This window comes from Phascolarctos cinereus, unplaced genomic scaffold, assembly GCF_003287225.1.
Source record: "Phascolarctos cinereus isolate Bilbo 61053 unplaced genomic scaffold, phaCin_HiC Scaffold_4;HRSCAF=312, whole genome shotgun sequence".
Lineage (NCBI taxonomy): Eukaryota > Metazoa > Chordata > Mammalia > Diprotodontia > Phascolarctidae > Phascolarctos > Phascolarctos cinereus.
This window is the reverse complement of record NW_027555847.1, coordinates 479,396,778-479,419,409: the sequence shown is the minus strand read 5'-3', so window position 1 is coordinate 479,419,409 and position 22,632 is coordinate 479,396,778. Positions and strand designations below refer to the sequence as shown.

The following is a 22,632-nucleotide window of genomic DNA, read 5'->3' as shown; positions in this document are numbered from 1 at the left end:
AGAAAAATGGTAAAACTTGCTGAATAAATGGATTCTTGAAAACTAGAATAACTCAAACAGAAATAAATGACTTCTAAAAAATATTAGAAAAAACTTCAAAACTTGATAAAATAAAAGACAATTTAAGACATCTGACATTAAAAACAACTGATCTGTAAAACAGGAAAAGGAGAGATAATTTAAAGATCATTGCATTCCCTGAAACCCATAACAAAAAAAAAAAAGCCAGGACACTATATTTAAAGAAATTATAAGTGAAAAATGTCCAGATCTATTAGCACCACAGGCCAGAAGAAAAGAAAGATAGAAATAATCTACTGATCATCTCCTGAAAGGAACCCCAAAAGGAAAGTCCCAGGAATGTCAAACCCAAAATCCAGAGCTCACATGGCAAAGAAAAAAATTACTGGAGGCATTCACAAGAAAGCTGATGCCAAAGCTTCCACATTCACCCATAATTTTAGATATTTTCCATAAAATTCTGCAATGATTTCTCTTTGCCATATAGATCAAGTCTGAGAACCTTATCATATGCTTTAAAATCTTAAAACAGGATGCACCAGACTCAACAATAAATTTCTATTGAAGTGAATTAAGTGTTTTAAATTAATCCCCTAGGAACACCAACTCAATGTCTCCTCTCATTTTTCATCCCACGTCTACCTTTGATCCTTCATTTCAACAATTTATTTCAACAAACATCCTTCATCAAAATAGAACCACAAACAAAATACAAGGCCTTGCCTATAGTAAACATTTAATAAATGTGTTGGCTGATCCCTCCCTACAATCACAACTACCACTTCCATCTGTCTACTAAGCCAACCTCTTTTCCACTATTTAAATAGCTTCTGAAATTCTACCCTTTCATGAACCTTGAACGGTCATGACCGACCGCACCCACCTTCTCCAAAGTAAGGCCATTCAACCTAGGTGATATAAAAACATGGTGCCTTGCCCAGAGTAAACATTCAATAAATGTATTAGACGTGTCTGCTAAGGCACATCCTTCTACTGTTTAAATAGTTTATGAATTTCTGCCTGTTTTAGAAAATCTTCCTGTTTTAGTCACTGAGGAAATAACTGTTTTCCTTCATCTTTCTCAGTTTTAATATAGAATTCTCATCAATTAATCAACTATAAATTAGCAAGCATTTATTTAGCACCTACTATGTGTCAGGCACTGTACCTGGGGTTACAAATTCAAAAAAATGAAACAATCCATACTCAAGGAGCTTACATTCTAACAGGGGAGACAGTACAAATATCAGCATATGCAGAATAAAATTTTAATACAAATAAATATAAACTAGTTAAATAAAAGGTAGTTTAGGAGGGAGGGAACTAGCAGTTGAGAGGATAGGGAAAGCTTTATGTTAGAAGGTAGTGCTAGAGCTAGGTCTTGAAGGAAAAAGGGGTTTTAGGAATGGAGGGAAGGAGGAAATGCTTTGTAGGTTTAGGGTAAGGGAAAGATAGAACATCAGTGAGGAACAGGGAGAAAGCCAATCTGTCTATATCACAGAGCGCAGTACGGGGAATAATGTACAACAAGATTTGAAAGATGGTTTAGAGCCAGGTTGTGAAGGACTTTAAATGCTAAACAGAAATCTCTGTGTGTGTGTGTGTGTGTGTGTGTGTGTGTGTGTGTGTGTGTGTGTGTGTGTGTGTTTTCCTAGAGGTAGTAAGGAGCCACTGGAGTTTACCAAGTAAAGGGGAAGTTGGAAAGAGGAGCTGACTTGGGGGAAGAGATAGATGAGTCATTTAATGATTTAATTATTATCTATGTCAGTAACTCACAGATCCCAGTCAAGTCTCTCCCTTGAACTTCATCATCACCTATTGGATATTTCAAACTGGGGGTCCTGTGGACATCTCATACTCAACATGTCCAGAACAGAAGGGGAAGTTGCCATGATCAGGTCTGAGTTTAAGGAAAATCACTTGTGTATGGAGAATGGACTGAAATGGGGAGACACCTGATGCAGGGAGACCAATTTAAGAGGCCATCGCAATAACGCAGATGAAAGATGTTGAGGGCCTCAACTAAGGTGGTAGCAGTGTGAGCTGAGAAGGGGGGGGCGGTGGATAAGAGAGGTACTGTGGAGGTAGAAGTCATTTAAGGCAAGACTAGGAGAAAGTAGCAACCTGAAAACTCAGGGAGGAGCGTATCTAGGGATAGAAAGGTTGGGGCATCTAGTGGTGCAGTGGATAGACCACCGGGCCCTGGAGTCAGGAGGACCTGAGTTCACATCTGGCCTCAGACACTTGACACTTATTAGCTATGTGACCCTGTGCAAGTCACTTAACCCCATTGCCTAGCCAAAGAGAGAGAGAGAGACAGAGAGAGAGAAAGGTTGTTAAAAGTGTCAAATGCAACAGATAAGTTAGATGCAGAATACAAAAAGGCCATCATATTAAGCCATTAACATTGTTGGTAACTTTAGTGTTCTGTAAATTCATAATCACCTTTCTGGGGAGATTGTGTATTGGGAAAGAAAGGAGGTATACTGTGAGGAATGGGTGGTGATTTAAACAGGTAGTATTTCCCCAGGTTGATAATCATTTATGTTAAGTGTTATAAATATGAGCCATTTTTTAAGCTAATTGCACCTAGGTAAATGGAGACATTGCAAAACAGTATGATATAGGTGATAGTAGGCAGGTCTTAGAATCCAGAACTCCTGGGTTCCAGCCCCACCTCTGACACATATTAGCTGTGTGATCAGAGGCAAATCACTTAACACCTCAGGCAAATCTTTAAAACTGTAAGTTACAGATGGTTTGTCAATCTGCATTAGTACAAGGAATTTATGTGCCAGGAGCTCCCTTCATGGATGAAATTTTCAGGCTTGATGCCTCTCCCACCATTATTAACTAATTTCTATTTGTTTATCTATTTGGCAGTCCCAAGTTTATATACAATATGAAGAGTTTAGAGTTTATTTTAGTTCACTGAGATTATTTCACTTTCTCTGCAGCACCAGGATTCTTGCGGTGGTAAGAGTACTAGTCTGGGGTCAGAAGCCTTGGATTCTAGACTGGGCATTGCAGCTAAAGAGCCATGTGACCTTGAAGAAGTCCTTTAATTATTGGGCTTCAGTTTACTCATTATAATAATTATGGATTTAGATTTTATGACTTCTAAGTTCCCTTCCAACTCATTATGACTCAAGAAAGTCCAGTTTACATTTGGGACATAGTTTGTGATTTCCTCTGACACAAAGACAGCTATAGAACAATTGTTTAGGTCACTGAGATTTCCTCAGCTTCTATATCTGCTGGTATGGAAAGAGTTGGTGTTACAACCCCTAACAGCTACCCCTGAAGACACTTATTACTGTTCTTCTCTCCTCGCTTTGGGGTTCCAAGTAGCCTATAATTCTGGGAAAGTAAAAAGCCAGCCAATCTATTCTCTTCCACTGCAAGATTACCTAAGTGGTCCACTTGTCAGCAATAAGTCATCTCAAATTTGCTTAGGCTCTCTCAAGCTTTTGTCTCCCAAGCAAAGGACTTTATCTACACAATGAGCAAAAACAGGTACATTCCTAGTACTGTTCTATGTTAAACTTCCCACTTTTGTTATCACTTTCACAGCCCATGGGATCAGAGCGGATGGAGATGCGTAAACGGCAGATGGCAGTGCCCCAGGAGACAACAGACTGTACTCCAGGCCACCATGAAGTGGGGAATAGAGCATCTAATGCCTGTTGCTTCTGTTGGTGCTGTTGTTGTAGCTGCTCGTGGTATGTTTTTCAGCTTCTACATTCACACCACTTGGGTTGTAGCACACCAGAATAGAACAAATTCATATTGCTTAATTTAATTAAATAAGTCTTTATAAACACCTGGTACATGCCTAACTGGTATTAGGTATGATGAAGGATACAAAAAAAAAATAGATTATAAGATTCTTACCATCAAGGGGCTTACATTCTACCCTGACATTTAAGGAGATAAAATTTATATATGTGAAACAACTGAAGAATAATATGAGATCATATACAATCAAATGCAAAATCTTGTTACAAAATGAAGTGCTGGGGAGAGGACAGGAATGAGAGAAACAGATCAGTGTGGCCTGGAGATGGCAAAGAAGATTTTATGGAGGAAAGAGAATGCCAAAAGCTGTGTTTCTCTTTTTTTCCTGTCATTAAAATGAATTCAGAAGTAAACTATTGGGGCAGCTAGGTGGCACAATGAATAGAACACTCGCCCTGGGGTCAGGAGGACCTGAGTTCAAATACTGCCTCAGACACTTGATACTAGCTGTGTGACCCTGGGCAAGTCACTTAACCCATTGCCTAGAGGGAAAAAAAACCCAGAAGCAAACTATTTAAAATGGTGATAGAAAAGCATACAAGATCTATAATAAAGGACCTTATGGATACTGTGTCATTGATAGAGAGATCTATAGTTTTAGTTGGAATGTTGGATAGGGTTAAGCAGAATCTTTTTGTTACCATTAAAGGTCTGGAGAAATTGCAGACTATATGCTAGAATTATAGGAAAATTAAACTGAACTTTGAAATCCTGAATATAGTGCTGTGCTAATAAAAATTTTGCAAGCTTTTAACTACTAAATAGATACAAAGCAGTTACATGTAAGTACTGAATATTTCTCAACTCATTCAATTTAGTAGGATCCAATTTATGGCATTATCCTGTAGAATCTTAGAGATAATCTACCAGAGGTGGGGAACCTGCAGCTTCAAGGCCACCTGTGGCCCTCTAGGTCCTCAAGTGTGGCCCTTTGACTGAATCCAAACTTCACAGAACAAATTTGGATTCAGTTAAAGGACTGCCTTTAGTTAAAGGTGGCCTCAAGACTGCAGGTTCCGCACCCCTGACTAACCCTCTTATTTTATAGAAAAGGAAACAGACCCAAAAAGATGAGGTGACTTTCCCAAGGCCACACGTTGGAATCTAGATCCTCTCAGCTCCAAATCCAGTGATCATTCCAAAATCCCACACTGACAACATGTCCCTACTGAGACTTGTTTTGACTGTTTTTACATGATAGAGAAGTAGCCAATTCGATCAGTTTAATTAAGTTCTGCATATTGAGCAAAAAAAAAAGTCAAATGTCCTGTTTGTCATAACAGACATACATGTATATAGATACATATAAAAATATCGGTGTGGATTGTGTAGATATATATATGTGTGTGTGCATATGTGTGCTTTATATGTGTGTACATATGTGTATACATATGTTTATATGTGTATGCGTATGTGTGTGCGTGTGTGTGTGCGTGTGTGTGTGTGTGTGTGTGTGTGTGTGTGTGTGTGTGTGTGTGTGTACAGTTGACCTGACCAGAATTACTGTGTGAATATTCTGGTGGTATATAGTATGAGGCAAATTTGAAAAATGAGTGAATCCAAAATTCAAAAATGGCTAGAAGATGTGATGCTCTTCAATTAGTTCACATACATAATGTCATAGTTCTAAAGATATGATTTCTCAAATATCACATTACTTAATAGTGCATTTGCAAATCCCTTATAATAACCCCAAAACATCAAAGAGTAAAGTTGAATGAATGTCAAACCAAAAGATAGGCTGAACAGAAGTATAGAACTGCATTCATTTATAAATGAAATAATCCTAACAGATTGTTCTTATAGAATAATGGAAATCTGAGAAAATCTTACCCTATTGTGTTTTTCCCATGTACCACTTCATAGGAAAAACATTAATATTTATGATACATCTAATGGAGAAAAGCCATTTTCTTTAAAATATCAGTAGCATATCAGCATAATAGATGCTACTTTAGAGTCTGGTTTCTTTCTTATAAAATGTTAGCACTTATTTGAAAAACAAACCAGGAGAACCTAAAAGTACTTTTTAATCAAATTGTTGAGATTGAAATTTTTAGTAACTGAGTTAAAAGAATTAGCTAAGCTTCCTTCTTTTAAATGCAGCATTATTCACTTTAGGATTAAAATTGAGTAGAACCATAATAATTCTTTTTAGTGGAGCTAGAAAGAAATAACTTGGAAGAAGTTTTTATTATGGTGGAAGAGGATGCCATATTTTTAAATACATTATCAAAGCACTGGTTCAAGGTGCCAAGGTTCTCACTGGACTGTATAGTGCAATATGCTTATATTTTCAGAATATGACAAAGTGAATAGAGGGTCTGCTTCAGTCAGGACAACCTGAGTCTAAGGCCCACCTCTGACATAATTGGCTATGTGATCCTGAGCAAGTCACTTATGTACTTTCATGCCCCAGACAACTTTCTAAAACTATAAGTTACAATATAGTTATTGACCTGTTGATAGAAAGAAGGTGTTTTCTCACTGTGAAGTCTCTGCACTGATGAATTCACAGGTCTAAACAAGCAAACAAAAATTTGTGCCTATAGCTACATTATTAGGATTATAAACATTGATTTAGAGTTCAAAGTGACCTACATATCATAATTACATCTGTAATTTAGTAATATGACATAAAATTTACATGTAACAGACCATTCTATTCAATCTTGTGTGGACTAAATAATTAGCTTTTTAAAAGATCTTTTGTTATATTAAGCCCTCTATTTTTAAACAAAATTAAATGAGTCCAAGTGTCAAACATAATTAAGGATTCTTATTGCAGATTTGCTCATCCACTATTGCTCTACTTTGAAAGTGGGCTAGATATCTGTTGAGGCACACACAATATAATGTTGCTCATTATTATAGATTCAGAATTCCTAGGAACCAATTTATGTAAAACATATCTCTATACAGCAAAAACTTGATCTGGCAGACTATAAAGTGTATACTAATCTATCTTTCAACATCCCCATCATAATGGGATTCCAAGTATATATGACGGGCTGAGTAAATCACAGAGCACTGAATCTCAATTCATATCATCCTTACGTCATCAACAGATATAACAGTAATTTAATCCACCATTGGATATTTGTTGATACTATATATTGGCATTTACTTATTAGAATACAAACATTTGTAAGACACTACGGTGGAGGATGGAAGAAGATTATAAGCAGTAATACCCCCATAAAACAATTCAAGGCAGTAGAATGTAAAACAAATCTTTAGAAAGCTTGACATGACACAAAACTAAACTAGGACATGGAGACACAGTTCAGTAGTAGATTACTGCTTTGTCTGTAAAAGGCCTCAGAGTTCAATCCCTAGCATCTCCAGGGCTTGCTTTCAAAAAAGCTAGGTGGCATGGTAAAGGAGGTTTAGAAACAAGAAAACTTGAATTCCAATCCTGCCTCAAATATTGATTAGCTGTTATCCTGGGTAAGTCATTTAATCTATATCAGCCGGTTTCCTCACCTACAAAATGGGGGAAGGGGAAGGGGAAGGGAAAGGAAGAAGGAGGGGGAGTTGGATTTGATAGTCTCTGAAGTCCCTTCCAGTTTTGTTTATAATTCAATAATCTTTTGTGTCTTCCCAAAAAAGCATTAATAGATTAAACTGTCAGGGAGATAATCAGAAAATAAGAAAAAAATTGTCAATATTTTTATGACTTTTTTTTCCACCCTCAATGACAGAGGCAAATGACCACTTCTCAGATGCTGAACTGGGAATTGGAGGTATGGGTTGAATCAGATGACTATTGAATTCCCTTTCAGCTCTGAAATTTTGTGATTCTATGTGTCTTTTCACAAGATACAGTCTGAGGAAGTACAACATTTGGACCCTAACATCCTAACCCCTGATGAATTATACAAAAAAGTCAAATTAGAACTTAAAAAACAAGATCAAGAAGAAAGGCTTGACCAGATCAGCTACCACAAAGGTAACCCATGCTGTGGAAAACACAATCTTAAAGCATTTGGGATCATTTTGCATGATATTTCTGGGAAAGAAAAACATCAAAAGAATGAAAAAAAGTATGATATAACCCCAGCAAGGCACCTGTAACTACCAACCCTTATGCCTATTTCTCTTATTTTTAGAATCTCTTCATAAGAATGTTCTCAAAGGTACTTTTGATAAAAATATGAGAGGGAAGCCATTTGCAAGTGATTCTCCATAAACCACATCTTTACAATTACACAAATGACTGACAGATGCAGAGAATACAAGATACCCCTTGAGTTCATTATTTTTTGATTAGACACAGTCTGTCTCTCAGTCAGTTAATGAACACCCACTATATGCCAGTCACTGTGCTAACCAGAAAGGCAAAAACAGTCTCTTCCCTCAAGGAGCATACATTCTAACGAGGGAGACAATATGCAAGCAACTATATACATGTAAATAAGATACACACAGGAATGTACACTATGTAACCGTAAAGGTTCTCTTCCAACCTCACATACATTAAGATTATACTCTTGATAAATGGAACAAGAGACAACAATTTTCTGATTACTAATTTCAAACAAAGCATACAAGGAACTGTATGCTCACCAAATATAACAAATGTAGAGTCCAAATAAAAGAGGAATTCCTTAAAGGTAAGGCCCTCCCAGTTCTGATGTTTGTGGATTATATTGTGCTGATTGTATTATGCAACAGAAGATTACAGGGTCTCTTCAAAGAGATTCATGATTACTCAAAGGAGATCTACTGGAAAATCTATACGTGAAATATAAGAGATGAAAAATACATATTGTCCATATTATGACAGTTGGATGGCCACAGTAAAGAGTTGGTCCATCAGAACACATATCTGGGACATCTGGCCATGTCACTTCTTACTGAAGGATACTCATTGGTTCCCTATTGCCTCTAGGATAAAATACAAATTCCTCAGCTTGCCATTTAAAGCTTTTCATACTCTAACTCCAGCTTACCTTTCCACTTTTATTTTGCATTATTCCTTTTTACACACTGGACCTTCCAGCTAAACTGACATATTTGCACTTCCCTGAATTCAGTATTTCATATCCCACCTCTTAGCCATTGCCCAAGTGAGCTGTTCCCCATGTACTTCTTTCTCACTGTGGCCTCCCAGAAGCATTACCTTTCTTCATAGCTAAACTCAGACTTCCCTAACCTGCCCAACTATATCACCACCACCACCATTTCTAAGTACTTTCTCCTGCCTCAAATTTTCTTACGCTTATTTACCTGTAAGTGTTGTAGCCCTCCAGTAGAATAGAAGTTCTGGGGTCCGTTTTTCATTTTTGTCATTGTATCCTGACCGCCTAATATTGGTACTTAATAAATGTTTGTTTAACTGAATTGAATGAGCCCCGGAATTGGATAGAAAGAAGAGAACAGAAGGAATTGCAGGATGAGAAATTGCCCAATGCTCATAATGAGCCAAAGCAGACCATCAGTGCAAGAATGCATATTTTTAATATTTATGTTTTCCCAATGGTATTCATATGGTTGCAAATCTTGGAATATAATAATCTCCAAAAATGAGAGGTGTAGCCTACTAAAGGAGTATACATACATATGGTGGGCACAAGTAAGAAATGGCGTAAGATATGTATGTATACATATAGAGAGATGGAAAGAAAGAAACAAAGACAGACAGATAAAAACAGAGAGAACTAGAGAGACAGAGAGCACTGGGGAAATTTATGAATGGAAAAGGCAGGTCAACATGTGGTGGGAAGAAATAATAACAGTTGGGATGGCCCAAGTGCTGCACTGGTACTTACAAAACATAAAAAGACCTGGAGCAGTACTCAAAACATTTAGTTTCTTGTCTGCAGAAGACCTGTGAGAGAACAATCTATGGGAGAACATAAACAATAACCACCCAAGTTAAGAAAGCAAGGATGGATTGTGATATGCCCCGATAGAAGAGAGAGTTGTGCTAATGAGGTCACAGATCCATTGAGGTATCAGGGCATGCCAAGTGTCATATTGTCCTTGCAAAGGAAGAATGACTGCATTTTTAATAACCACATGAACTATACAAACCAGAAGACATTAGAGACACAGTAAATGCTATTTAGGTGTATAAAATATTTAACTTTGGCATTTTACTCTTTGTGACACTCCTTATAATATGGAAGACCTTTTGGGGACCTTGTCTTATTTATATTCATATATTCTCACCACCAGCCCCTGCCCCACTACCTAGTACAATGCTCTGTATATAATAGGTGCTTAATAAATATTTGTTGAATTGAATAATTCAGTGATTTTCTTTTCCCTCTATCCTTCCTCTTTGTACACACCCTCACTGTCTTTTAACGAGACCCAAACCAATCATTGCTCTCTCTTCTCTCCTTTGCCACCTACATATCTGTTACCCAGTTCTGTTTCTTTCTCAGCAATATTTCTCAAATCCACCCCTTCCATTTAATTGCTACAGATACAATCTAGTTGAAAACCTTTTAACTGTTCTTACTGCCTCTAGCCTCTTTCCCCACTATCCTACACAAAAGAGTCAGAAAGAAGAGAGTGGGTGGTGAGGACTAGAGGCTATGGAGATCAGGTTACTTTTGCAGGAAACTTAGTAGTGAAGAGAAAAAAATGATGTAATAGCTAGATGGGAACAGAAGGATCAAGGGAATTTTTGTTTTGTTTCTGGTGTTGTTTTTTTTAAGATGAGGGAGATTTGAGCTCATTTTATGAAATTGGGTGAAAGCCCATGGAGGACATGATTAAACATGCATAAGCAGGAATGATTGTTGGATAAGTTTCCTGGAGGAGCCAGGGGAGATTGGAACCAAGGGCACAGTTAGAGGAATTAGCTTCAGCAAGTAGTAGGGATATCTCTTCTTATCCTTTTCTTCTGTGAACAGAGGCACGGGGAGTGAGTAATGCTGCTGGGAAGTTGTGAGGAATAAAGGGGTTGAGGAAGCAGTCAGTGGACAGTCTTAATTATCTCAATGGCACAGATTGGCACCTGCTTTAAATGTGAAGCATGGGTGTGTAGTTGGGTATTTAAGGAGAAATGATAAGGTTGAGAAAGATTGCTGTACATTCTCCTTCACCAACACGATTTCTTGGCCGTAATCATAATTCTTTTCTTTTATTACTTAGCACTGCCCAGAAAGGGTACAGAGGAATTAGGATTGTCAGGAAGCTATATACATATACATATACGTATACGCATGCATACATGTGTGCATGTTGGTATGTATACATATACATATACACATCTGTATGTGCATATACATACACACAGAGATGTGTGTATATTATATATACATACACTCGCATTTATATACATACTGTATGTATACACACACACATTTTGTGGTGGAAATATCTTAATAATTTATACCAGTTTTAGGTCAAATTTGCAACTCTTCAATAGTCTCTTCAAGATTAAACAAACATATTGGGAACACAAGATGGACAGGATTATTTCTGTTTGTTTGATAGGGCCCATTTTTAAAAGTCCTGTATTAAAAGATTATCCATTTGCCAGGTGATGGGTGGTGCCACCCATGGAGAACACTACTGCTACCTTGTTCATTGCCAGAAAGGAAATAAAACTCTCCTTTGTAACAGGTGTATTCAGTCAAAGGGCCTGTCTGCTAGGAGAGACTACTTTTGCTATAGGAAGTTCTAGACTGCTAGTATCTTCCTCATAGCCAAAGGTAGTAACAAGTTTGAAGTACTATTGTTGTCTACAATCAATATTGCCATGAATCCCACTGATCTCCCTTCATGCCCCCAGGAGCTTTGAGAAGGCCTTCTGTTATACTTCAGCATTTAGCACAGTGCCTTATACATAGGAGGTGACTTAATAAATGTTTCTTGCCCTGGAAGGCCCAGATACCCTGGAGGATGATTATTAAATCTACCATTTTGTTCTCTGTTGTAGACCCATTCTTCACTTATCTCTGTTACTTAGCTCAAAGCAGTTACTGGGGTTATATATACACTCATATTCTAGTAAATGAAGAATTCATTTACCCTAATGCAGCAACCTCTTTCTGTGATATTTCTCCTTAGGCCTCAGAGAAACAGACAATAATTTACTGATGTACGTATGTCATCATTGCTTGTAAAAACCCGAAAAAGACCCTTATACATGTATGTACACACACACACACACACACACACACACACACACACAATCACCAATAAACAATTCTCTACCAATTCTATGCTAATCTCAAGTAGTCTTTCTGCCCATAATCCAGGTCTACCCTTCCCTTGGACCAAGTTTTGTCTGAGGTCCAAGCTACTAAATTGATATCAGAAAGGAGTCTGATTAACAAAATTAACTCTATCCCAATATATATATCCTATAAAGAACAGCAGAATAGTAATATAGTTCTGTGTGAAACTATCTTAATGGTGAAAGTCATATGATTTATCAACATGTTCTTCAGAATTAAGCCATGAAAAGACGTTGTCTTCGTAACAGCAGAACTACTTTGTAAGGAAAGGTATTGTTCTGACATAATGGGAATTTAAATATCTGGTTCCAATGAAAATTTTCTTATTTATTGAGTATATCTGTTTCCAAAAGTTCTTCTCTAAAGGAATTTCATCAACTTTAGAAGAAAGGAAACAGTGATTTGAGTGGGAGGAGATAGCTAGAGGGAAGGAAATCTGTGAGATTGAACCTGGCAACATTTAGGGTAGTGTAAGGCAGGAGAAAAAAGGAAGGCAAGAAATGTTAGCATATGTCACCAAGATGAGTCTGAGACTTCTTGAAGCTCTGGTGATTTCAAATTTTATCCTATTGTTCCTGAACTCCCTTTTTTCCCTTCTCTCTTTTCTTTGCTAATTCTCAGCCCCTCAGTCCTCAACCAAGAGAATATTGTTTGCAGACAATCTAGGACTTGAAATTTACTGAAGTAAAATTCGTCATGTTGGAGAATGTGTCACTAGACCAGTCACAACTCTGAAACCATATGCTCATGTCATTGTATTTTGCCTCCCTACTTTCCATTTTCTTTTTCCTGTATAAGCATTGAATAGACATACAAGTAAAGATCAAAGAAAAAATACAATCTCTGTTTCCTCATGCAGATACACTGCATTAAATGAGCTTTGCTTAAAATAGGGTACTCTTATAAATGACTGCTTGGAAAGATAATTCCAATACTTAAGTGCTGCATTTATTATAGATTACTATATAGTTGCAATTCAACCCCTTTGGAATCCTGTTTCAGTCTCTCCCATTTTTTCCTCTACTTTTTCTTTTTGTTTTAACCTGCTGAGCAGTTTTATATCCTACTGTGTAAAAGAAGGCTAGGAAGAGCTCATGAAATATTGATGCTAAAGAAAACATAATAGCAATCATCCAGGTGCCTTTATACCTTTCCTTTTATCTGCCACCATCTCAGAAAACCTCCTTGCTCTCATTATGTAAGAACCAAAAGTCAACAGTTCTTGCATTTTAATAAGAACAGAACTGACAATACTATAGTACACACATAAAACAACTTTGTCAAAATGACACAAATAGCTTCTAGGTCAATTCTGTAACAAGTGGAATATTTAGCAATTAAATATGGCAAAAACAGGTTGGAATCCCTTTCAGTAGTCTATAAAATTAATAATAGCAGGGTGAAATAAAAATATAATTAGTTTACAAAGTTTACTTCTGAACTACATAAAAGTAAGCAACAACACACTCACTTAATTGGAGGCAATACTAAGAAGTGGGATAGTATTCTGAACTTGGAGTTATGAAGACCTGGATTCAAATCCTGCCTCTGCAACATACTAGCTGTGTGACCATGGGCAGGTCACTTTCTGTCATGTGTTTCCAGGAACACCATGGGACATTTCTACCAAAATCACAGAAAGGGAAAGTTGAAACATAAATAGCCATATACCAGGCTGGCTCCTTAAAGATGTTGGGAGTGTAACCATCTAAAAATGAAAACAGAACACAGGCATAAAAGGATATATTAAAAGTTTAGACCATACTATAAAAGCTAGCACTGAATAATAATACTATTTTATTCTTTAGGTTTTTTGTCTGAAGGGTTTTTTTTCTTCTTTAGCTTAGATTGGAAATTCCCCAAGGGTAGGGAATGTCTTCAACTTTTTTTTTAAACCGGAATGCCTAGCACAGTGGTAGGTATAAATCAAAAACTAATTCTTGTTGGCTGAACAAATTATACTTCAGAAAACCATCTTGAGAGAGATGCTAAAGAAACTGGAAGCTAAGCTAAGCTTATGAAATTCATATATTGCTGCTTCTGGGTTCAGGATATAGAGTAAAAATTCACTGTGCAACTGATAATCCTTTAGTTTTCACTTTCTGGCCAATATACTTTTTTAGTCAGTCAGTCAACAAGCATTTATCACGTACTTACCATGTGCCAGATACTATGCTAAGCACTTCTGCTTTTATGAAAGCAAAAAATTAAGGACCTACTATAATTTATAATTACTCAATTCTGGAGTCTCTCCTTATACATAACAAATTGGCAAGGATGACAATATTGGAATGATTGTAGAAAGATAGACATGTTAATGCACTTTTGGTGGCTTTTCAACCATCCTGGAAAGCAGTTTGGAATTATGTTAAGAAAATGATTAAATTGTCCATAGCTTTGATGCAGAAATCTTACTTCTAAGCATATTCCACAAAGAAGACAATGAAAAGAAAAATCTCAAATTCTCCAAAATACTTATAGAAATTTTTGTAGTAGCTAAGCACTAGAAACAAAGTATATGTCCATTAACTGAGGAATAGCTAAAGGATTTGGTCTGTGAATGTAATGGAATATTCCTATATGTTAGAAGTGATGAATATGATGAATACAGAAAAGCATAGGAAGACAAACAATATATGAACTGATGCAAAGTGAAGTAAGAAAAGTATTGTTTTATTGTTGTAAAAATAGCTAACATTTAAACAGCACCTACTATGGTCCAGGAACTGTGCTACATTCTTTACAAGTATCTCATTGAATCCTCACAACAGTGTCTAAAGCCAAATTTGAACTCAGGCCTTCCTGACTTCAGGCCCAGCACTATATCCCTGAGACACCTAGCTCCCCATAAAATGCAGCTGGATTTGAACACAGGTCTTCTGGATTCCAGGCCCACTGCTCCATCCATTATGCCACCTACCTGACTATAAAAAACCGTATAGACAATGACTACAATGACATGAATGTAAAGTTATAATTACTCAATTTATTTTATAATGTTATTAAGGTTGCACATTTTGTTAATGCTGAGCCATTTTAATCTAGTCTGCATGGAGAAAGAAAAATCTAGGTTATTTTTTTGAAAAAGGGGAGGAATTCTGCTTAAACACTTGAAATTCATTTATAGTTAGTATTAAAGATAATTGTATGAATATAGGTTTATCTGAACTTGACTTGTGAACATGTTGTTCCTTACAGTCTTACTGTTAGGAACCAAGAAGATGAAAGAGCAAGGAGGGCTTCCTATGAACTCAGAACAGAAGGACTTCCAACCTGTGAAGAAAGGTAAAAATCTAACATTTAGATAGGATGTACTATAATACCAAAAATACTCACAAGGGGCTGGTTATGGTGTACAAAAATGAAAAGTTATGTTATTCCTTTTTTACTTTTTACTTTAATTTTTTTAAATTCAATTCAATTTAATTCAATTTTTAAAATTCAATTTCAGCTCCAAATTCTCCCCTGATCCCAATCATCACTGCCTCTCTAACCAACTGAGAAAGCAAGAAAAACAATACCTGTTACAGATATTTATACTCTAGAAAAACAAATTCCTGCATTAGCCATGCCCAAACCAAAAACAAAAAAAATTCAGCCTACACTCTGAGTCTACACTCATCTCTCTATTTACAGGTAGATAGCACATTTTATCATGAGTCCTCTAGAATTGTGGTTGGTTCCATTATGTTGGTCAAAATTCCCAAGTTTTTAAATGCTGCTTTTTCTTATAATATTGTTGTTATTGTATAAATTGCTCTCTTGGTTCTGTTCATTTTACTTTGCATCAGTTCATAAAAGTCTTCTCAGGTTTTTCTGAAACTATCTATTTTATTATTTCTTACAGCACAGTAGTACTTCATCACATACTTATACCATAAGTTGTTCAGCCATTCACCAATTGATGGACATTCAGTTTCCAATTCACCATGAAATGAGCTGTTACAAATATTTTGTACATATCAGTCCTTTTCCTCTTCCTTTGATTTCTTTGATGCATAGATATACTATTAGACATAGTATAGACATAGTTGGTATTGATGGGTCAAAGGGTTTGCACAGTTCAATAGCTTTCTGGGCATAGTTCCAAATTGCTTTCCAGAATGGCTAGACTACTTCATGGTTCCACCAAGAGTACATTAATATATGTTATCTCATAGCTCTTCCAGCATTTGTCATTTTCCTTTTTGTCAACTTTGCCAAACTGAAGGATATAAGGTGGTACCTTATGAGTAGTTTTAATGTTCATTTCTCTCATTATTAGTGATTTAGAACATTTTTTCATATGACTACTGATAGCTTGGATTTCTTCCTCTGAAAATAACTTATTCATATCCTTTAACCATTTAACAATTAAGGAATGGATTTTATTCTTACAAATTTGGCTCAATTCCCTATATATCTTAGAAATGTAATCTTTACTAGGGAAGCTTTTTGCAAAGATTCCACCGCCATACACACACGATTTCCAACTTCTCCTCTAATTTTTAATTTTATGTGATCAAAATTGTCCATTTTATCTCATGTGAGCCCCTCTATCTTTTGGTTGGTCATGAACCCTTCCTCTATTCATAGATCTGCCAGGTAATTTCTTCCATGATCCTCTAATTTGTTTATGATGTCATCCTTTATTTCTAAATTATATAACCCATTTGGAGCTTGTCTTGATATGCATTGTGAAATGTTAATACCTAAATTTTGCCAACCTGCTCTTCAGTTTTCCCAAATGTCTTTGTCTAATAATGAGGTCTTGTCCAAAAGCTGGGACCTTTGGGTTCATCAAACATTAGGCTACTGTGCTCATTTGCTTCTATATATTATTAGTACTTAATCTGTTCCACTGATCAATCACTCTATTTCTCACCCCAGTACCAAATTGTTGTAATGATTATGGTTTTCTATTATGGTCTGATTCTGGTACTGCCAGGCTCCACTCTTTCCCACTTTTTTAAAAAATTAATTTCCCTAATATTCTTGAACTTTTGTCCCTCCAGATAAATTTTGTTATTTTTTTTCTAGTTCTATAGAGTAATACTTCAGTAGTTTGGTTGGTATGATATGACACTGAATAGGCAAATTAATTTAGGTAGTATTTTTTATTACATGTTTCAGCCCTACCATAAGCAATTATATTTCTCCAATTATTTAAAATTATCTTTTGTAGTTTTGTAGTTTTGTTCATATAGTTCTTGTGTGTATGTTGGCAGGTAGACTCCAAAATATTTTACACTATCTGTAGTTATTTTAAATGGAATTTCACTTTCTATCTCTTCTTGCTAGGTTTTTTGGTAATATCAAAAATGCTTATGATTTTTGTGGGTTTATTTTATATCCTAAAACTTTGATGAAGTAGTTTATTGTTTTAATTAGTGTTGTAGTGGATTCTCTGGTATTCACTAAATAAATCATCACATCATCTACAAAAAGCAATAATTTCAGTTCCTCTTTGCTTATGCTTATTCCTTCAGTTTAGTTTTCTTCTGTTATTGCTGTAGATATCATTTCTGGTAATAGACATCCTTGCTTTACCCCTAAAGGTCTCTAGCTTATCTCCATTACAGAAAATGCTAGCTCTTAGTTTTAGGTAGATAAAGTTTATCAATTTAAGGGAAGTTCTACTTATTCCTATAATTTTTAGAGTTTTAACAGGGATGGGTATTGTATCTTGTCAAAAGCTTTTTTTGCATCAATGGACATAATCATATAATTTTGGTTGTTTTTATTATTAATATAGCCTATTGTATTCATAGATTTCCTGATATGGAACCAGTCCTGCAATCTTGGTATAAATCCAGCCTGGTGGTAGTGTGTTTAATCTTTCTGACATGTTGTAGTCTCCTTGCTAAGGTTTTATTTAATTTTTTTTTGCATCAATATTTGTTAGGAATATTAGCCTATGGTTTTCTTTCTGTTTTTGAATCTCTCTGGTTTTGAAATAAAGACCATATTTGTATTATGGAAGAAATTTGGTAGGAACTCATCTTTTCCTATTTTTTTTTAAACACTTAATGTAGTACTAGAATTAATTGTCTTTAAATTCGCTTGTAAATCCATTTGGTCCTGGAATTTTTGTCTTTGAAAGTTAATTTTTGGCATGTTCAATTCCCCCCCCCCCGAGTTACTGAAGCTCTCTAGTTCTTGTTTTGTTGATCTGGGCAATTAACATTTTTTTGTGAACACTCATCTATTTCACTTACATTATCAGTTTTAATAGCACTTAGTTGGGTGAAACAATCCCTAATAATTTCTTTTATTTCTCCTTCATTGGTTATGAATTCAGCCTTCTCATTTTTGATACCGGCCATTTAGTTTCCTTCTTTTGTTTCTTGAAATAAATTTAGTGAATGGCTTGTCTGTTTTATTTTGTTATTCATGGGGATGTTGTTTTTTCTTTTAAATAAGTCCTGGTTTCATTTACTAAGTTAATCCTTCTTTTGCTTTCAATTTTGTTAATCTCACCTTTGATTTCAGGGATTTCTATTTTGATGCTTAAGTCGAGTGTTTAATAATTGTTGTGTTTCTAGGGGTTTCTTTTGTTTTTTAGTTGCATGCCAATTTCACTGATTTGTTCTTTCTTTTATTGATAAAAGCATTTAGAAATATAAAATTTCCCCTAACTACTGCTTTGGCTGCATCTCACAAATTTTGATATGCTATCTGTTTTCATATTGATTGAAATTTGAAGTTATTTATTATGTCTATGATTTGTTATTTGACCCATGAATTCTTTAGGATTGTTACTTTGTTTCTAATTATGGTTTAATCTTTGTTTCAAAGGCCCTTTATTGAATGTAATTTATAGCATTTTAGTCAGTAAGAGATGCATTTAATATTTCTTCTCTTCTCCATTTGTTTGTGAAGTTGTTATGCCTTGTTGTCGTTGTTGTTGTTGTTTCTTTTTTGGCTAGGCAATGGGGTTAAGTGACTTGCCCAGGGTCACACAGGTAGTAAGTGTTATGTGTCTGAGGCCAGATTTGAACTAAGGTCCTCCTGAGTCCAGGACCGGTGCTCTATCCACTGCACCATCTAGCTGCCCCACTGTTATGCCTTAATACATGGTCAATTTTTGTGAAGGTGCCATGCACAGCTGAGAAATAGGTATACACCTTTTGATTCCCATTCAATATTCTCCAAAGGACTATCATATCTAACTATTCTAAAATTCTATTCTATTTCTTTTCTTGCTTATTTTTTGTTAGACTTATCTTGGCCTAAGAGGGGATAAATTGAGGTCCTCCACGATAATAGTTTTGCTCTGTCTTTCCTCCTATAATCCATTTAACTTTCCCTTTAAGAATTTTAAAGCAATGCTATTGGTGCATATATGTTTTGTATTGATGTTAATTCATTGTCTATGGTATCCTTTAGTAAATGTGGTTTCCCTGTTTGTTGCTTTTAATTAGGTCTCTTTTTCTTTTTGTTTTGTCTGAGATCATGATTTCTATCCTTGCCTTTGAGAAATTCAGCTGAAGCATAATAAATTCTGCTCCAGCCTCTTATTTTAATTCTGCATGTATCTTTCTATTTCAAATGTGTTTCTTGTAAACAGTGTATCATTGGATAATGGTCTTTAATCCTTTTTCTTTTTGTGTGTGAGTTCATCCCTTTCTCATTTACAGTTATGATTGCTAACTGTATTTCTCTTCATCTACTTTTTCGTCTCGTCTTTGTTGTCGCTCTTTTTTATTTATCCATACATCCTGTTATTTATTTATTTTATTTGGTTACTTATTCTTACAAAAATGAATTATGCAAGCTTCCTTTTCAAATATAACAATGACAGTTGCAATACAAAAACTGCCCACAATAAGATGAATGCTAGAATCTTCAGAGTAGGTGCTTTGGGAAAATGAAGTTCAGAACTAATGTTAACATAAAAGTGTTCGCAAAGAAAGAGAAGCAGCAAATGATAGTCTGGCTGGCTTTTTCCTGTCCCTCTTTAAGAGATTGTTTTGCTTTTGCCTAATCCCACCCTTTTCTACCTTCCTTCTAATTCTCCCTTCTCCCTTTATTTCCTTTCTTCCCCTTTCCCAGTAGGTAAAACGTTTTCCTGTCCTCAAGCATGTGTGTGTGTGTGTGTGTGTGTGTGTGTGTGTGTGTGTGTGTGTGCACTTGCACATATGCATGCACATACATCCCTCTGTTACCAGGTCAGATGAGGATGAGGTTTAAGTGTTGCTCATTCTCCTCCACCCTCTTCTCCTTTTTGTATAGACTTCTACTTGCTCACCTCATTTATGTGAGATAATTTTCCCCATTCTTCTTCCTTCCCGCCTCCCCCAGTGCATTCCTCTTCCCCACTCTTTCAATTCTTCTTTTCAGATGACCTAAATATAACAGAAACATTCTTTTTTTTATGAGCACTTTTCTATTTTTATTTTCCCCCGGTTAATAGTATTTTTTCCAATTACATGTACAGATAGTTTTCAACATTCACTTTTATAAGATTTTGAGTTCCAAATTTTTTCTCCCTCCCCAAAATGGAAAGCAATTTTATATAGGATATGCATGTACAATCATATTAAACATATTTCTACATCATTTATGTTGCAAAAGAAGAATCAGAACAAAAAGAAAAACCCCACAAGAAAGAAAAAAAAGAAAAAGAAAAAAAGAGGAAATAATATGCTTCAATCTGCATTCAGACTACACAGTTCTTTCTCTGATGTGAATAGCATTTTCTATCATGAGTCTTTTGGAATTGTCTTAGATCATTGTATTTCTGAGAAGAGCTAAATCTATCAAAGTTGGTCATCATACAACGTTGCTGTTGTGGTGTACAATCTTACTTCATTCAGCAACAGTTCCTGTATGCCCAGGTCTTTCTGAAATCTGCCTGTTCATCATTTTTTATAGCACAACAGTATTCTTTGCCATCACAAAAAGAGCAACTATAAATATTTTTGTGCGTGTGGGTCCTTTAGAATCATTCTTAGGCCCTGAGTCTAATTACACTCCTTATAGGACCCCAGATGATGAATTTAACTCAGTCTAGTCCCTTATAATTGCTCACTCATGTTTACCTTTTGATTCTTCTCTTTACTCCCGTGTTTGTACGTCAGATTTTCTACTTAGTGCCAATCCTTTCATCAGGAATACTTAGAAGTCCTTTATTTCATTAAAGGCCTATTTTTTCCTCCTGTATGATTATATTTAGTTTTGTTGGATAAGTTATTTTGGTTGTAATCTTAGATATTTTACTTTATGGAATATCGTATTCCAAGTTTCTCTTCCTTCAAAGTGATGACTGCTAAATCTCATGTCATCCTAACTGTGTTCTTGAATTCTTTCTTTCTGGCTGCTTGCAGTATTTCTTATTTGACCTAAGAGCTTTAGATTTTGGCTATAATATTCCTGGGAGTTTTCATTTGGGAGATTTCTTTCAGAAGGTAACTGGTGGATTCTTTCCATTTCTACTTTGCCCTCTAGTTCTAAGAGATCTGAGTAGTGGGGTTTTTTTATGATTTTTTGAAATATGATATCTAGGCTCTTTTTTGGTCATGGCTTTCAAGTCATTCAATGATTCTTAAGTTATCTCTTCTTGATCTATTTTCTAGGTCAGGTGTTTTTGCTATGAGTTACCTTATATTTTCTTTTATTTTTTTCAACGTTTTGACTTTGTTTTATTATTTCTTCATGTGTCATTGAGTCGCTGGCTTCTATTTGGTCAAGTCTAATTTTCAAGGAATTAATTTCTTAGGTGAAGTTCTGTACTTCTTGTTCTAAGCTATTAATACTTCTTCCACATATCTCTTCCATTGCTCTCATTTCTTTTCCCATTTTTCTTGTTCTTATTGTTTTTTTAAAATCATTTTTCAGCTTTTTAAAAAAATCTTGCTTTTATTCTTCCAGAAATTCTTGTTGAACTTCTGTCCAAGCTGCCTGGTTTTTTTTGTTTGTTTGTTTGTTTTTTGTCTTTAGGTTTTGCTTAGATATTTTTGACACATTTTCTTCTTCTGGGTTTGTGTCCCTGTCATTATAATAGCTCTTAATAGCTCTTTATGGTATGATACTTTGCTTTCTTCCAGCCTACTTCTTGACATTGGACTCTTTTGTTAGTTCTGGGCTTTGTGCACTTCTGGATGGGGGGAGGGAGAGGAGTCTGATCTGAGTTTCTGTTCTCTTATATCCTTCTGCTGTTTGCACAGCTCAGGCTAGGAATCTGCAAGTTTTCAGTCCTCCTAAAGTGATGTGATCTGGAATGAAATCTACTCACTGCCCTCCCTGGTCTAAGTTCTACAAGTTCCTGACCCAGGTTTGGATCTGTTGGCTTGTTCCTGGTTGGGAGTTTCAGTACACTGCTCCCGGGCTCAGCCACTATTAGCCTGCTGGGAGGTTCTGTGGGTTCAGAACAAGTGAACTGCAGGCTCTCCCCTCTGATCTGGGACTTCTGTCCTGGAAATTCCACTGCAGGTTTATACGTGGACTACAAACTCTGCTCTTGGGATCAGAGCCACACAGCTATTGTTTGCTTCCAGAATTTATTCCTTGTTCAGTATGTAGCTAGGGCCTTACTAACAACCATTCCTCTGGGACCACTCTCATCCTCTCTGCCCTGGATCTATGACCCAGATCTGGGTAGTGAGCCACAGAGCTGCCAGATGGCACCTAT

General features: G+C 35.9%; 1 protein-coding gene across 3 annotated transcripts in view; it reads left to right on the top strand.

The window, feature by feature from the left end:
* RGS20 (regulator of G protein signaling 20) overlaps positions 1–22,632 on the top strand; it is an 89,800-nt gene that overhangs the window by 60,757 nt on the left and 6,411 nt on the right. For all 3 annotated transcript variants that reach the window (XM_078153417.1, XM_021005892.2, XM_078153418.1), the window contains exons 2-3: positions 3,595–3,743; positions 15,219–15,305. In XM_078153417.1, the coding sequence (XP_078009543.1) occupies positions 3,598–3,743; positions 15,219–15,305 (233 nt within the window). In that variant the 5' untranslated portion in view covers positions 3,595–3,597. The remainder of the gene's footprint in view (positions 1–3,594; positions 3,744–15,218; positions 15,306–22,632) is intronic.